Source organism: Musca vetustissima, unplaced genomic scaffold (genome assembly GCF_032173495.1).
Source record: "Musca vetustissima isolate MV318-11 ecotype Yass unplaced genomic scaffold, APGP_CSIRO_Mvet_v1 utg30909, whole genome shotgun sequence".
In the NCBI taxonomy this organism is placed as follows: domain Eukaryota; kingdom Metazoa; phylum Arthropoda; class Insecta; order Diptera; family Muscidae; genus Musca; species Musca vetustissima.
In genome coordinates this window covers 150,444-168,780 of record NW_026875978.1, presented here as the reverse complement: position 1 = coordinate 168,780, position 18,337 = coordinate 150,444, and the positions used below count along the sequence as shown (strand labels likewise).

General features: G+C 35.3%; 1 protein-coding gene across 1 annotated transcript in view; it reads left to right on the top strand.

Moving 5' to 3' along the window:
• Positions 1 to 11,656: 11,656 nt before the first annotated feature.
• LOC133338523 (trithorax group protein osa) overlaps positions 11,657 to 18,337 on the top strand; it is a 73,951-nt gene continuing 67,270 nt past the window's right edge. Inside the window, exons 1-2 of the mRNA XM_061546692.1 lie at positions 11,657 to 11,740; positions 12,274 to 12,591. Coding sequence (XP_061402676.1) covers positions 11,657 to 11,740; positions 12,274 to 12,591 — 402 coding nt within the window. The remainder of the gene's footprint in view (positions 11,741 to 12,273; positions 12,592 to 18,337) is intronic.

The following is an 18,337-nucleotide window of genomic DNA, read 5'->3' as shown; positions in this document are numbered from 1 at the left end:
CATACCCCGAAAAAAGCATTATAATTTCTGCGAAGTAGAGATCTCCCTACAATGCGATACCACTGTGCAATGTTAACGAGTTGCTGTGGCTGTCACTGTGCTGTTGTATTTAATGCCTGATTCTATCGCCTTCTGCAAAAGCCTTGTTGCTATCAAAAACATATTATTTTTGCCATGGCATGGTACAAAAACATATTATGGTGTATCGTACCATACCTACCACCACCGACCGACCGACCGTCCTCATCATAACTCGACTCGAACAGCATAGCACAGCAAATTTTCCATGCTTTTTTTTAATGGATTTCTTACTTTGGCTTGTTGTGTGCCATGGCGGGCTGAACTGTGTGCGAAGGAACAACGTAACGTGTGTGTAAGTTCGCTCGATGATGTGTTGTCGTCGTTACCAAGCTACTACTCTACCAACCATGCTATAGATGGCTGGCTGTTTGCCTTTACTTTGGGTGAACTCGATTGTGTGTTGGCTGGCTGGTGGCTCTCCATGTGTACGAACGAATGTTGAGGAGTACTTTTAATAAAAATCTATGGCAGCAACTATGCATGCAGGCAACCAGAAATCCAGCCAACCAACCAAGCAATCCATTCCACATTTTATGTTGTATGTTCCCTGCTCTTTTCCCTTACTACTCCCCTCTCCCTCTCTTTTTTCCTTGCCTTCCATCTATCCATTAAGCCTGGTATAATATAACTTGGTGCGTTCAATGTTTTATACATTAGTGTTGTTGTTGGGCCGGTTGTGGCTCTGGGGGCTTTGGTGTTTTTGGTTCGGTGCGAAGAACACAACAGCAAACGATGACAACGACGAGGAGGATGATGATGGTGTGTATGTCACCCTCATCTGCAGTATTAGAGTTTTTATAAAATGTTACACACTTTGGTTCGTTCGTTCGTACGTTTGGTCCCCTTGGTCGTTCGGTTCGTTTACTCGTTTGTTGATACGTTCGTACAATGCATAGATACAAAATGTGTGCTGCTTCTTCTTCTCGATTTTCGTTTGCCATCCTGTCGCATAGCCACCATCGTCATCATCACGTCCATCGTTATTATCGTTCTCACAATAATGATGTTTATCTCTTAACATCATATGGTCGGATTTGTTGTGCTTCAAGTTTCAAGTACATTCTACCTCCATACAACGACAAAGTTTTTATCCATGCAGTTGGTTGGTTGGTCGGTCGGTCGGTTGGTGGTGGTAAGCATTGTGGGTCCATTGTTTGCTCGTTCCTTGGTTCGTTCCTCCGTTCGTTCGTTCAATTTCCATGTGATGTTAGTTTCTGGCTGTTTGGTTTTGTGACTGTTACTTTGACTGACAAGCTAGATGGTTGGTTGGCTGACTGAATGGCGAAGGGGCGGACAGCAGCTACATCGTCATCAACAGCAGCAGCAGTTACGTTACAGATATTATCATCGTAGTTACCGGCTTTTTTATTGTTAAAAGTTGTTATTGTTGTTGTTGCTGCTGCTGCTGCTTAATGCCATGCCATGGTACTTAAACAATACTACTTCCACTCACACACACTCCCCTCAACCTCGTCCTGACTTTTGGATACTCGGGTAGTGTATGTGATGGCATTGCCTGCTGCCGCATATATTCAGCGGATTGTTTGCAGGATAGGACGAGGAGGATATATGATTACCGACTGTGGTGGATGGCCTGGTCCTGGTCCCATAATCATCATCATTTCAATTCAAAAAAATGATGCAGTGTGACATTTTAATACAAATGAGAGAGGAAGGAGAGAGGATGAAAAAAATAATAGTAGAAAGAATTACAACATTTGGAGTTTTTATCGATAACATTGAATGGTTTTTGATGTTCTCGTTGTTGTTGCAAACATAAAAATAAAGTAAATTGAATTTGATGCGGATTGAAATTGATTTTTGTGTAATGTTTGCAGCTTCTCTCGCATGATTTTGTGTGTGCGAGTTTGAGAGTGAGAGGGTGAAATATGAATTGAAATGCCAAGGAGGGGAACCAACGAACAAAACGAACGTTATCAGGAGATCAATTATTTAAAATAGACATTTATCATAGATGCAAAAAAAAAAAAAAAAAAAAAATCAAACGGGAACATTTTGCAATGGAACTTGAGAAATTGTTTCTATCTGGAGATAATATATGGGTCCAATTGCGACTTCCTGTTTATTACTTCGTGAAAGAGTGAAGCTCAGGAGAACTTTCCAATAAGTCGGAGCTATGGTCTACGAAAGTTACGCTGTAAAATGTGATTTAAAATTAAATGCCCTAACCCATTTGGAGTGAAGGTCATATTTGTTCAATAGTGGCAAAAATACACTGACCTTATTGTAAAGAATGATTTATATGTAGCTCAATTGAATGATGGTTAGTTTACTCTGAGGTTAGATTATGTGACATTAGGTGTACGACTATGGAATGAAAAATGGACATGGCAATGTTCGAAAGGAAACCTAAGAAATCTCATTCCGTGACTATAGTTGAAATATTCGTTGAAAAAGAGTCTAAATTTCATCAAGCAAACTGGCATCATTTCTGTTTAACAAAAAGTCGTCGAAAAAAGTAACGAAACTAAGAGGATATCAACTAAAATAAAACATTGGTTCAACTCGTCCATCAAAATATATATCGATGAAAGCGATACAGCTTAAAAGCGATTTAAAACGCCAGAGCTTTATGGAGTTTTCGGTTCCGCCTGGAGAAGAGTAAATAGCCGCATAACACGGCAACATCTCATTATTATCACACAAAATTTAGCTATGCGCTAGACTCAAAAAGTCAATGGAAAGTTATCAGTTAGTCTAGGAAAATTTATGGCTCGCAAAACGTATCATGGACATTATATGACCTAATTTGTGATGGGAATTTTGAATTCCACTTCGTTATAAATGATGAAGTTCTAAAAAGCTTTAAAGAATCTACCCCTGACACCATCGGACCAGAAGAATTGACCCTATACAAATTTATAATCAATTGCCCAAGTTATTTTTCACTCCGATTAAGGCCTGATGTTTAATTCTTTAAACAGCCCCCTCCTGGCTATAAAAACCGTTGACCACTCATTTTTTTTTTTTTTGATAAAATGGTAGTCATTGGATGTCAATGTCAAAGTCATCCGACTATAGCCTACTTCTAGTCCGCATTATGGCTGATTTTAACACAGCAAAATTGTACCTCGCCGAACCTTTTAGATCCCATGTTTCTTCGAGCCAAATCCGTTTCAGATAATTTGGAATCGATTTACAAATGTCCGTCTGTTTATCTGGACGGCTGGTGCGCACGATAACCCTCGAAAGGAGTAATCGATTTCAACCAAACGTTGGACATCGTAATATTTTTCCCAAGCTTAGTTCAAGTTCGAAGATAGAGAATATCGGTCCACACCTTGTTGTATATCCTCCACAAAATGGTCAAAATTGTGCAAAAATTAATTTTACAATATCATGCGATCGGACTATCTGATTTGAACCAAACTTTGCACAACCTGTTATATTTGCCAGGCCCAGATCAAGCCCGAAAATGGGACCCATTGGTCCACACTTTCTGGTACTTCCCCACAAATAATTAACATTTTCAATAATTACAAATCCAATAAAAGGCGAATGGAATGTCCGATTTGGACCAAACTTTGTACTACCTCGTATCGTTATCAAGCCTAGATCAAGTCCGAAAAACGGACCAATTGGTCAACTCCTTCTGGTACCTCCCCCACAAATGGTCAAAATCTTTAATATTTATAACTATAATATCAGACGAATGGAATGCCTGATTTGAACTAAGCTTTGCATGACCTATTATCTTCACCAAGCCTAGATCAAGCCCGAATGTGGGACCCGTCAGTCATCTCCTTGTGGTACATCCCCCACAAAGGATCAATATTTAATAGACTTGTAAATTTCATTTGAAGCGAACTAAATAACCGATTTGATAAAAATTAAATTCGAAATCTCTTAAATAAAAACATATACCTTATATGTAGCGAATTATAAAACCTGTGTGTAATTCCGAAGACCTCCACAAACCATCGGCTTAGGGCATATATCTGTCGGCAACACCGACTGACACTTTTTCACTTGTTAGTAGGAAGATTTGCCAACGAGGGCCCAAAATACTAAATTACATCCATTATGATTAAAAATTGTGCCGAAAACGCCGATATTTTGAAGGTATTGTTATATGGGGCCAACCCTAAAAAGTGAACCAATATTGATCATGTTTTGGTAGACTACCCTATACAATGGGGTAAATTTTTTTGGGGCGACCTCAAAACTTGGACCGATATTGTTTACTTTTAGTAAGGGGATTTTATATCAAACGAGAATTCCAATTTGCATCGAATTTGCTTGACCAAACTTCCAAAAAATACTACGATTTTGATAATATTGTTAGCCTTAAAGTGGACCGATATTGACAATTGTTGTTAGGAATATTTGCTACCCAGTGAGAACACGAAATACTAAATAGCAGTCAATTCGGTTGAAAATCTCTTAAAATGTCCAATAATGGAAAGTACCGTTATACGGGGGACAAATAAAACAATCCATATTCAATACCAAACATCCTCATCTGTGTAGACATTCAAAGATCTGATTGCAAACTCTGTCGTGATTTCAAGAGACTGAAATACATTCTGACTGAAATGACTAAATCGACATAGAATTTTGTCCTCAGCAAGTATATATATACTTTATAAGGTCTTTGGTGAATATTTCGAGATGTTGCAAAAGTAATGACACATCAAATATGCCCTCCACCTTATGGTATAAACATTTATATCCATAATTTGTGTCCCCTCACTTCACACATTTCCCAAATTTCCTGTCATCAAAGCGCCACCATAAAATAAATGCAAAAGATGGAAATCATTTCACAAGAAATTTCTATCAAAGGGGAATACCTCCTTTTGGTGGTTTGATGTTATTGTGCAGATGCTTTGACAGACGGATATGACTCAACCATCGAAATGAGTCAAATCATCCATAGCACAGAACAGCGAATGAACGAAAGAAGCACACAAAAACAAAGAAAGTAGTTTCTAAAACATTCCAACAAATCATATTGTGTAATAATATTCCAACATAACTGCCAGCGAACCAACCATCCAACGGCATTTCGAAACACTTTATGGAATTCTGCCAAAAGGAGGAAAACTTCAATACCCAAGGACAACAAAAGAGCGACGGAGGAAAAGTCACAAGGAAAAATGTAGAAGAACGTTATGCATGTAGAAGAGCAACGAATCCTTTTTTTTTTTTGCCCACTAAGATTTCTTTTGATTACAACAGAGCGTGCAACGGCAGCAGGCAGCAACGTGTAACACTCAGAAGCCAGAACTTTTAAAGAACGTTGTGTTTTTTTTGCTGTTTTTCATCGTTACGTTTTTGTCTTAGATGTCATTCGAAGGGGAGCTGTGCGAGCAGCAGTTTGCCTATTTGTCTGGCATTGTTTTACATCATCTCTAAGAAGTTTTTTCCTCAAATGATTTTTGATCTCCTTTGTGTGAGTTTTTCCTTTGATTTTTACATTGCCGGCAATGTTTTTTTCTTCTTGGACTTTTTTCTACAAATTTTGTCATAAAATATTCGCATTGCTTTTTTGGTCCTACTCCATGTCGTCGTCACATGTTAGTGCCGTTTTCCTCTTATTTCATTTCGTAAAACATTTCTAATGACTGGCTCGGCTGGCGGGCTGATGGCTGTGTCTATTAAATTCACATAATTCCTATGCTGCCATACAAAAGCTGCAGCAGTACCTCCGGTGTGTTTAATGCGAACTTTTGCTGCTTTTTCATTTCATTCAATTTCTCTCTTTTTTTAGGTTTGAGGGAAAATGTGTTGCATGCATGCTTGCATGTTTTGCGTGCCTTCTACTGCATCGCCCCAAAAGAGGAATGTTGTTGTTCTTTTTTCATTTGACATGTGTAAAAGAGCTTTTATACTCGTATGTGACTTTAGGTGGCATTTGTTTGATCTGAGTAGATTTGTATTTAAAAAAAGTTTTTATAGATGAGTGTCAATATTGAAGATTATTGGAATGATTCCCCAAAATCGATTTTCTCCATGCGATATTTTGAAAATGGGAGATTTTTGAGGGGATTTCATGTGACGTGACAGCCATAACTGATGCAGACATGGTTGATTGTCATTTAGTTATGAAAAAACGATATACAAAGCTAAAATTTTTCAAAAGCACTTCGTTAGACGGGTCAAATTCGAACATCTATCCACACGTTTAGACATAACGATCATACAACGGGTTTCTTTGATGTTCGGTACGTTTAATGTAATTAAGATTTTAGAGTTCTGAATGGGTAGAAAAAACCATCAGTCTAGGTCCAGTTTTATGTATTGATTTATCTAAATGTGGACCGATATTATACATTACCGAAATTGAAGAATATCGTTAGAGGGGACCTATACCTAAAGATGGGCTAATATAGATGATTTAATCATAAATGATTCACAAACATCAAACTATAATTCGAAATCTATATATGGTGTCAACAGATTCCCAATTTGGGCAGAAGCAAGATGTGGAACGCGTTTCGAGCCAAATTATTGTTTGACTTTTTGGGATGTGGTGATTAGTTGGGAAATCAACCTACTAAAAATTATCTATATTGGTTCATCTTTAGGTGTAGGTCTCCTATAACGATTTTCTACAAATTTCTGTACTTTATAATATCGGTCCCCCTGTGGGTATATGGAACAAAAAATTTTTCGGTATGTTGAGGATTTTTATACCCTTCAACATACGTAAAATTGGACCGGTATTGACCTTATATATCAAATTAAATAAAATTCGGGCGGTACACCAAAACATATGTCATTTATTTATTTTTTTTTTTTTTGTAAAGAAACTTTCTACACACTGTGAGTCTAATTTACTAAATTACGGTCGGTTTTAATTGGATAGTTGAAAAACATGTTCCAGATCCTCAAACTTCTATAATTTGGGAGTTATCATTGTATTAGGGCTAGCTTAAAAAGTAGACCAAAAGTTTACCAATATTGATCAGTATTTGGCAAGCAAAACGCCCGGTCCAACTTTTTATTCCCTCCACCACGAGGATGACATTGAAGATATGTAAAATTAACTCATGTTATGATAGGACCTTTAATATACCGAAAAGGACGTGAAGAAAAAATGATTACCTAATAGGGGGCTAGAGTTTAATTGGGCTATAACCAAAACGGGGATCGATTTTGATCCATTTTGTGTAGTAAAATCATTTTTAGTACATAGATGTGGGGTTACCGTTTATGGGGACTACACTCAATAATTTTTGGTCCAGACATGAACAATGAGAAAAAAAATACAGCCAAATTAGGTTGGAAAACGTGCCGAAATTCAGATATACACTCCACTTTATGCTGAAAGGTGTAAACAGGGGCTGAAGTTTAGTATTTGTGATGCCTCGTGAGTTATAAACTAAGTTCAGTTGCTGGTTTAAGCAGATGTGTGAAAGTTCACATTGTCATGGTGCACCATTATTCTTCTCTTGTCCTTTATCGAATTTCTTCGAAGACTTCAGGTAGGAAAATTGTGATGTACCACTCCGAATTGAGTATATTCAAAGAAAACCCCGATCATTTGCTTCGAAGTGCTTCATCCACAAATGAAATAGCACGATCACTTTTTTTCAAAATTTCCTGATACTGTATGAGCCCTTTTGGAGCGACTGTCTAATTGTGCGGAATATGAGATAGAACATTTTTAACGACCAGGAGTTCATGCAATATTGAATGTATATGGAGAAAGAATTGACCAAGGATGCCTCTATCTCATGAAACGAGACCTGATCAAACTATATTTGTTCATCAATAACTATCTTGTCCTCTTTGAAGTAATACACACTTGCCAGCGTTATCCTCGAACCACTTCTGAAACTCGTTTAACATTTGCTCGATGAAAACATTTGCCTCATAAAAACATTTGCCCGGTAATGTAGTATAGTTATTATTGATTTCAACTATATAATGACTTTGGATATGAAAAATAATTACTATAATTATAAAAGACATAGAAGAAGAAGCTCCGTCATACATTTAAATTAATCGAAATTAATCTATTCAATGCCTCGATGCCTATCAAAATCCCAAATATCCTATTTAAGTATATGCTTTAGATAACAATATTCTTACTAATACCACCTTGCAAGTCGCATTGTGCGTAAATGAGTTTTATATATGAAGAGAGAGGGAGAGAGTGTGTGTATGTGAATGTATGTTTTGTGTGCGTTTGTGTTAATAATATGGTTTTAAAAGTTTGTCTTTGATATTTTGACATAATCCTTTGACTTAATTACATTTTAAGACGCACACACACACACGGACGCACAAATGCACGCACACATACACATACACCGGCAATAACATTTTATCTAATTCATTATTTTTTGTTTCCTTCATCCTCTCCCTTCTCCTCCCTGTGGTTATGATATAAAATAAAATGACTTTCATGTAGATATTATGTGTGGCAGGCAACACATTGTTTGTTGTTGTTGCTATTTGTGTACAAGTGGAATTATTGTTGGTATTCTCTCTTAACAACAAGTCAACCATCCAAGCGTTTCTAATGCCACACTGGGGCAACAATAAAAGGTTATAGACAATGAAGATAAAACTCGAAAATACAACAAACACCCACACACACACAGACACACACTCACTTATTTTTATGGCTCTTCACTTCTTTGTGTTCATGTTTTCCGTTCTCCGCATTGTTATTATGTGCTTAAGTTGTAAGTTGTAGGAGAAAAACAGCTGTTTTTTTTTTGTATTTAGATCAACAATGGAATTTTACAGCTGTGTGATTTGAGCTTTGTTCCCTTTAAGTGTGTTCTAAATGGGTGTGTATGATATTTGTTTTACTTTGTAACAAAATTCCATAACAGTTATGTTTAAAGTCAATATTATAGAACGGTTTATATATTTTTCTCGAAGATGAGATGAGACAGACCGATGAAACATCAAGTTTCTTAAAAACACGACTTTGACAGAATTCTTGTGGTTGGCTTGGATAATCTTTTTAATGGAAGTTTAAATCACTTTACGACTATGTTAGCCCTTGAAAAATGTTTTTAAAAAATCCACGCCTTATGTTAGCCCTTGAAAAATGTTTTTAAAAAATCCACGCCTTATAAGGGTCCGTCGAGAAATATTAAAAAAAAATCCACGCCTTATAAGGGTCCTTCGAGAATTATTTAAAAAAAATCCACGCCTTATTAGGGTCCTTCGATAAATATTTAAAAAAATCCACGCCTTTAAGGGTCCTTCGAGAAATATTAAAAAAACCACGCCTTATAAGGGCCCTTTAAGAAATATTTAAAAAAAATCCACGCATTGAATAAGATAATCTTTTGATAATTTTTTTTTAAAAAATCCTCGCTTCATAAGGCTATTAAAAAGTATTTTTAAAAAATTCCATTCTTTATAAGGCTTAATATAGATCCTTAAAAAAATAAGAAAAAATCCACGCCTTGTATAGATCCTTGAAAAAAATATTTAAAAAAAATCAACGCCTTATATAAATCTTTGAAAAAATATTTTGAAAAAACCCCACCTTTCATATAGGCCCTTGAAAAATATTTTAAAAAATCATGGTGTTCGGATCATTAGTATGCCCTGAAGAACGACTGGTATCCTTGCAAGGCCTTTGTTCAACAAAGTCCCGACATGGAACTTTAAAAAATTCTTCCATGTTTCCTCTAAAAAGTGTCTTTCTTTAGTGGGTCACTGTAAAACAATTAATCTACCTGCCTACCTGAACTTAAAACCCTTCTCTTCAAAGCAAAATAACATAAATTCTCATATTTGGCTCCATTGCATCCTTTATCCACATTTTCTTGATTATTTAAACAAATCTATATTTTCATATTTGTGTGATTACAATTATTATTGTTATCCTCTGACATAATCCATTGCAGTATACTTTGGGTTATATTCCACCACTACTTTTCTGATATATTATTTTTCTCAGTTCATTTGTAAGTTTTGTTGTTGTTGTCATTGTATTGTTTCATATACCGTATTTTTGTACTGGTTGCTGTTAATCCCATTTGAGTGTTAATGTCGTTGTCCTTTCCTGTATGCATATGGATATTGATGATGTTGTTGGTCGGTTGGTGTGCTATACTGCCGAGATTTTTGAATGGTTGAAATTTTTGGTATTGGAAAATCGATTAAATATTATGTACAAAATGTATATACATACATATGTAGGTATGCATATACATTTGTACATAATGACAATTCAATCGTAGCCAGTCAGTCAGTAATGTGGCGGGCAGGCGACACAGGACATCATGTGTTTTAAACTCCCTCAATCCATTCATTAATTTTATATTGGCTATACATATATCCATACGGAGCACACACATATATACACACAAAATGAAATGAAATGCATATTTGTAGATATATGTATAGGTACAGAGAAAGAGATATAAAGAGAGGGGAGAGAGAGCGAGCAAATAGCAATGAGAGATCTACTTCAATTAAATGTAAAGACATATTAGTGTGGATCGGGAGCTTAGAACATAGAAGATGTTCTCACATTTCGCAATTTGTCAACGGAAGAAAGGAGTCGGCATTGCAACAACTCGAAATAGTAAAATAAATTAAACAAGCATTACGATATTCGATTTTGTTTGATAAATTTTTTTTTTTTTCCGCTGAGATGATTATTCGTCCGATTTTTAGCCTTCCTTGATCATGGGGTACTGCCATCTATCGTTGCCTAAAAACTACGCAATCAAATATTTTTGGTGAAATGTTATTCCCACTGATTATTACGCTCAAATGAATCACCCTAATATCGATTGATATAAATTCTGTTCCCAAATCGTATTAATTTTCTCTTTTGAAATGCATGAAAATTCAAGTATCCTTGCATATCATGCAAGCAGTTTGTAATCAAACTCATGCGTATGACCTCCTCACTCAGCAAGCAACAATAATTTTGTTTGTACACATAAAAATCTTGCACAATTGATGATGTTGACATGAAAAATTCATTCATTTTGACATTCGGTTCTTCATTTTTAATGACACAACAATCGATGCCACCCTCTGCTTCGGGTGAAGTCCCTGCAGACTGCCTTAATAATATAATCGATCTTCCATAAAACAAGTTTTCAACGAATTCTATATTTAATATGTAGCTAGGCATTCGTTCGTTGTTGCATTAAAAGGATTTGCATGACATAATTGTTGTTGGAAACGATGATAGATGATGGTTTCAATTATGAAAATGAAGAGAGTGAACGGTTTTCGGAGCTATAACCGAATCAAACACACAACGGTGCTTCAATTTCAGAATTTTTGGGAGAGTTTTGTTCTTTTTAAACAAATTCGCTGTAATTTTATATTTTGAATTCTCATTGGATAGAAAATATCCTTACTAAAAATATTTAATATTGGTCCTAGCTCAATTTTCTAACCTGAGTGTCTGTAGTTTTCTTTATAACATTGTAAATGTAATGACAGCAGTACTCAGGACGCAAATTATAATTTATTCCACAACTCGAAGTCCCCATAAGACGAAGTTTTTTTTTGTTCGGAATAATGGTGGTCCATGTTATGGAAGTTCAACTGTAAAAAACACGTTTCACCTCTTTCCCATAGACATATAATTATTACCTATATACATACATACATGTTACTCATACTCAAATGTGAACTGGAGCGTATAATTCATAATTACATATTGACAATCATACGCACCGGTGTACAAATGCAAGTAAATTGCACTTCTATTATTCCATGGGAAATATGCAAATGAGATAAACACACACACTCACACACACATTGACACATTCAATTGATGTTCTCCTAAAAATGTCTTTCATCAGACGTAATTATGGTATATGGGATGATAGGAGAAGTAGAGATATGATGTGCAGTGTTGTTTGGAATGCATTCAAGTGAATATTTTCTTAAAAGATTTTGATTTTTAATTTCTTTTCAATGTTTATCTAAGCAACTTTATCCTTTCTTGTTATTCTTAACTAAATCTTCAAGTTATTGTGTGTGTGGGTTTTGTTTTTATTATTCAAAGAGCGATGGATGGTCTGTCTGCCTGCCTCTAAAGATATTTGATGATTATTACAGTTTTAGAATGAGAAAAAAACATTAAAGTTTTAATTAAAATTTTCTTTTGTTTTATCTTGATAATTGTTTTTACTGCATACATTATTATTTATAATCTTCTTATTGTCATGATGTATTTGTTTTTACTAATTTTCTTATCGTTTTATTTGGATTTATTTGCAGACAAACACTTCCAGAGGTCAATCCCCATATCCGCCATCACAAGGTCAAAACTCAGGTTCCTATCCAAGTTCGCCCCAGCAACAACAGCCACAGCCCGGGCAACAGCAACAACAGCAGCAGCAACAGGCTCAGCAACAACAACAGCAGCAAAGTAGTAGTGGTAGTGGTGGCGGTAGTGGAGGTGGTCCACCACCGCCGCCACAATCTTCAAATCAAGGCACAACACCATCTCAATATTCACCATATCCCCAGAGATATCCAACACCGCCTGGCCCAGCGACAGGACCAAATCATCGAACTGCCTATACGACGCATCAGGTGAGAAGCATTTTCAAATAGAGATCTAAAATACTAGTCAGTTCCGAGTAGTATAAATGCAGATGTAGAATCTACGTTGTAGGTTCTACAACAGATAATTATCTACAAAAAATACAAAATTTTTTTGGAGCCGAATTGTTTTACAAGAATAGAATTTCTGGAACAGCATGTATAGACATAATGAATTTATATAGTTTTTCCAAAGAAAAATATAATTTCGAGGTCTGTTTATAGCAGTCTATTCAGAGATGTTCCACAGATCAGAGAAGATTCGGCGTCAGTGGCTTGTTAGAGGACCCACTTGATAAATAGAAATCCCTCCTGTCCATAGAAGGTTTTTAAGATGCCTTCTAGAGGTAGAGAACCTCCTCATTCCTTTTATTACAAGAAGTCTTTATAAGGCCTTCCATTTACCGATTTCCAATTTTAGGACTTTTCGAGGTAGTTCTATAAAATGAACTTTAGAGAGGAAGTAAATAGAAATAAAAATTTACAGATTATCTGTATTAGTCTATTCTTCCTGAGGTCATCATAGATAGGAACATTGCAGAAGACAAGGCTCTGAAGAGATCTTGCATAGACTCTTTGATTATCTTCCTGACAGTATTCTTCTTCATAGAAGAGAACTGTAGGTCTCCTTCTTCCTAGAGGAGAACTGTAGATCTCCTTTTTCCTAGAGGAGCTGCAGGTATTCTTATTCCTATGGAAGAGCTGAAGGTTTTCTTCTTCCTATGGAAGAAAACTTTATAGAGGTTTTCAAGAGTAGGAAGTTATAGAGGTCTTTTCTGCACTTAAGATTTTACAGGGCATTCTATAGGTACGACATATTGCAGAGATATTCCAATAAAGTGCATGATCTATAGATAGAATATTTTCTATAGCCGTATGACCTAAAAATCGAACAATGTTCTAAGGTCCTTTATATCTGGTTCACATACACATACAGACGGAGTAGAAGGTCCTCTGTCTGTAGAATATGATGAAATGAAAGGCTTTCTTGAGGAACTCTGTGGATAGATTTTCTTTCAATGACCTTCTATAGATATAAGACGTTTCTGAGGTCTTCTTCGATAGGTGTCATATAAAATATACCTTTCGGAGATCTTTTGTGTCTAGGCGACATTCTGAAGTTATTCTATGGAAAGAATTGTTATCTGTGGTCTTCTATAAACAGAATACTATCCAGGCAATTTTTTTTACATTTCAGATCTTTGTGAGGCCTTCCGTAATAAAGTCTTGTGTTTTGAATTCTAATCTAAAGATTTAGAGATTTTTCTAAAATTGAGTTCCGTACACTTTTCTACCCTTAGCCTTATGGCTAATGAGGGTATATACACATTGATAAGCTTATAATGTGCTAAATCGAAATATTGTCTTTTAGACCCCATATTTGAGACAATTTCGAGCCGATTAACAAATGTCCGCCCGACTGCTTGTCTGGCCGGCTGGCGCGCATGTTAGCTCTTGAAGGAAGTGACCGATTTCATCCAAACTTTACACATCTTATTATTTCTTCCAAACTTAGTTCAAATTCGAAGATGGGGAATATCGGTCCACTCCTTCTAGTACCTTCCCCACAAAATGTTCCTCTCCTTCTGGTACCTTCCCAACAAAGGATCAACATTTTACATGCAAATAATTTAATAATTTGAAGCGAAGATTTAATTCATTGTTAGCACATCGTAATATTGTACCAATCATACTTTACATCCGACGATGAGATCTATAGGTCAACCTCTTTTGGTACCTCTCCACTGTTGGTCAACTATTTGAATAATATAACCTGTGTATAATTCCAAAACCCCCGTAAACCATATGCTGAGGGTATATATCTGTCGGCAAACACCGACCGACACTTTTTTATTTGTTTTAGAAGCCACCCCTAAGCTCTTCTATAAATAGAGGACATTCTTGGGGTTTTCTGTGAGCTTAAAATGATATACAAAATATTTTCATTCATAATGTTGACGCTTCCTTTATATCTGGTGTAAAACTTTACCTCCTTTTTATAACAACCAGATAATAAATAATGATTGATGTTCTATCACCAACTCCACCACCACCACCACCAACATCATCATCGTAGTCATCGCCGTTATTACCATTGGAATTCATTTGATTTTTCTCGATTGTTTTGTGTTCCATTCATTCTCTACATTTAACATTATCTGCTCGGACATCATTTGCATTTCATTTAATTGCCTCGTCCCTATATGACTTGATGTTATTATCCTTTGTGTGTGTGTGTGTGTCTCCCACTCATACCTCCACCTCCTCCTTTTCTTCCCTTTGTTATACATTTTTAATTCATTTTCAATGTTCGATGATTTCTCTGTAATTTTTGAGTTCATCAGTCGGTCCTTCTGACTGACTGACAGTCAGTCAGTTTGCCAGTCAGCCAGTCATTCATTCATTTGCATATTCGTTTTTTGGTTTGTCATACTGACGTGCTGCACACTCAACTCAGTTGCACAATAATTGTTGCTAAGTGTGTGTGTATGTGTGCTTGTCCTTATATTAGGTGTGAGTGTTTACGTGTGTGTGTATATGTATTTGTGTGCTTTAGGATATTCATTGCTATTTAAAACAAATTTATTGTGAATTTCAGTCAGTCAGCCAGCCATCCAGCCCGAATAGTTAATTAGAATTGGAATGTGAATACCAAATAAAATAAAATTCTTCTTCTTTTTTTTGAATTATTGATTTTTTCTTTTCCAACAACATAGCAACAATTAGGAAAATATTAATGTTTAAGTGTTTAAATTATGGCATTGTTTGATGTTGGATTTTTAAAACGTTTAAAACATAGTTTGGCCTAATAATGCGGCTACGGCTTTTCTACTACTGGTCTACATACCCAACAACGACAGATCAGGATTTTTCAACAGTAGAAAAAAGACCAATCCACCGAACTGTTTATGATGGTCTATTCAGGCATGTTCCACAGTTAATAGGCATCTCTTCGTCCGTCTTACGGTAGATGAACTTTCTAATATATGAGTCGTTTATTTTGTGGTTTAAGTCCATTTTATGTTATGATACAAATCTTGGTTTTCTAGAAAAGTTTACAAAACATTTTACGTCATATATTCTACTATGTTTAAGGATACAAAATTAATATTACTTAACAATATTTTTGAAATAAATCAAACTCAAACCTACAAATTTCTCAATATAAGAAAAAAATTGACTTAAACCTCTTTCAAAATAACCGACTCATATATAAACCCTTCCTCTCTATATATGACTTCGTAGATGACCAATAGGTAGAATACATTTCACATACTTTCTATAGACAGAAGACTTTCTAGATGTATTCAAAATGGACTTCTACAAAAAGAAAAGAATTTTTATATAGAAAATGGACTTTTCAGACATCACAGGCCACAGAAATTATATATATATATATATTTATTAATACGGACTTTTCAGAGTGTGTCATATATAGCAAAAAGAAGGCACTTTCAAATGTATTCAATAGATCATTTTGAAACAAATATATTTATTATATTATATACGTTCATATGACTCTATATGGATGCCTTTTCCCGTCCAGAGTGTGTCCATATATAGACAATATGTTTTGTGGACAAAAGACTTCCATTGATTCTAAATTGATCTTTAGAATGTTCTCCAAAAACGGAAGACTTCATAAAGAACTTTTATAAACATATAGAGATACAAGAGGCTATAGTGGACTTCTTTGCGATAAAGTCAGTCTTCTAGAGGTCTTCTATGGATATACAATACAGGGACATTATATACAAAAGACTTCCCTAAGGTCCTCGACGACAAGAAGATTTTCAGAGATAATTTATAGATGAACAGATTTTAGTGGCTTCTCAAAATAGGGAATGGTAAAGACTCATGATCGTCCTTGAACCACTTTCCTGATTAGAAGCCTTGAAGTCTTCTATAAAAGAAATTCCTGATATATTTTACTAAATTTCTGATCAGCGGTCTTCTATAAATCCAACACCTTTCAGATGTTTACTATGCCCAGAAGACAATCAATGAGTCTAAAAGACCTGAAACTGAGATCTGAAACTAGCCTTCTTTTTTCGAAAGAAAAAAAGATATTGAAAACTTGTAAAAAATTGTCAGTCGATGTTGCCGACAGATATATACCCTCAACCTATGGTTTGCGGAGGTCCTCGGAATTACACACAAGTTTTGTTATCAAAGAAGGTTTTTATCAAATAGGTTTCGGATTTGCTGTTGATCAAATCGGTTATTCAATTCGCTTCAAATTAAAATTACAAGTTTATAAAATATTGACCCTTTGTGGGGGAGATACTAGAAGGATAGGCCGACGGGTTCCACCTTCGGACTTGATCTAGGCTAGGTAAAGATAATAGTTTGTGCAAGGTTTGGTTCAAATCGGACATTCCATTCGCCTCATATTGGATTTATAAATATTGACAATTTTGACCATTTGTGGGGGAAGTACCAGAAGAAGCGGACCAATGGGTCCTATCTTCCTACTTGATCTAAGCTTTGTTAAGATAATAGGTTGTACAAAGTTTGGTTCAAATCGGATAGTCCGTTAGCATGATATTATAAAACTATTTTTTTGCACAATTTTGACCATTTTGTGGGGGAGGTACCAGAAGGAGTGGATCGATATTTCCCATCTTCGAACTTGAACTAAGTTTGGAAGGAATATTACAAATCCGATACTACTTTCTAAAGATATCGTGCACACGAGCCGGCCTGACAGACTGACGGATATCTGTAAATCGACTCCACATTGTCTGAAACGTATTTGGCCCAATGAAACATGGTGTCTAAAACCAATATTTCGATGAGACTCATCAAAGTGTATATACCCCCATTAGCCATAAGGCTGAGGGTATAAATAGAAAACCTTTTAAATCTTCCATAAATTCAAAATCTCTCTTCTTCATACAGACCCTTTCATAAAATATCCTCATGTTGGAGAACTTTTTAAAGTTTTCTATAGAATATATACTTGATGTATTTTACTAATGATTTAGCTCTCTGATTAGTTCTGCAGATAGAAGGTATTCTAAGATGTTCCATGGAAGATTTTGTTTTCGATATATAGATAGATTTGATTGAGGACCCTTCTGATGACTTCCATAAAAATACATTTTTGGGGTCATCTATAAAACTCATAGATAGGAGATGTTTTTTTGATGTCCACCATCCTAAGGCTTTCTGTGACTAAAAGACGTTTCTGAGGTTCCCCAGAAATCCATCCAGAGATATTTTTACATTGAAAATCTTTCTGAATTTAAATCATTCTTCTGAGGACTTATAGCCTTCTGTGATTTGTCAAAAATATATAAACGTGAGAAAGGCAAAATCTACATATGCCATAACTTTCGAAAAAATAAAAAATAAAAAGTATTATATATTTATATGTGTAGTTGCTAATTTTTATTTTATTTCCATGTAACCACATGACATCCAAATCTTTTATTGAACGTATTAAAAATAATTGACATAAATCATTAATTTGAAATGTAATAAAAATATTTCTGGAACACAAAAAATACTTTTCAATCTATTATATTTACGTCGTTGTGGTATGAATGCTGCACATGTAATTTTAATAAAGGATTAATTTTATTCATATGTATGTAGATTTTTTTCACAAAATCTTCATCAGTATGTATGTGATAGTGTGTATGGAGCTGTGTGAACACAACACACACAATGTTTTTCATTTCATTATCAAACAAAATCGTGCTCTTTCGACTTCAGCAAAAAGAAAAAAATG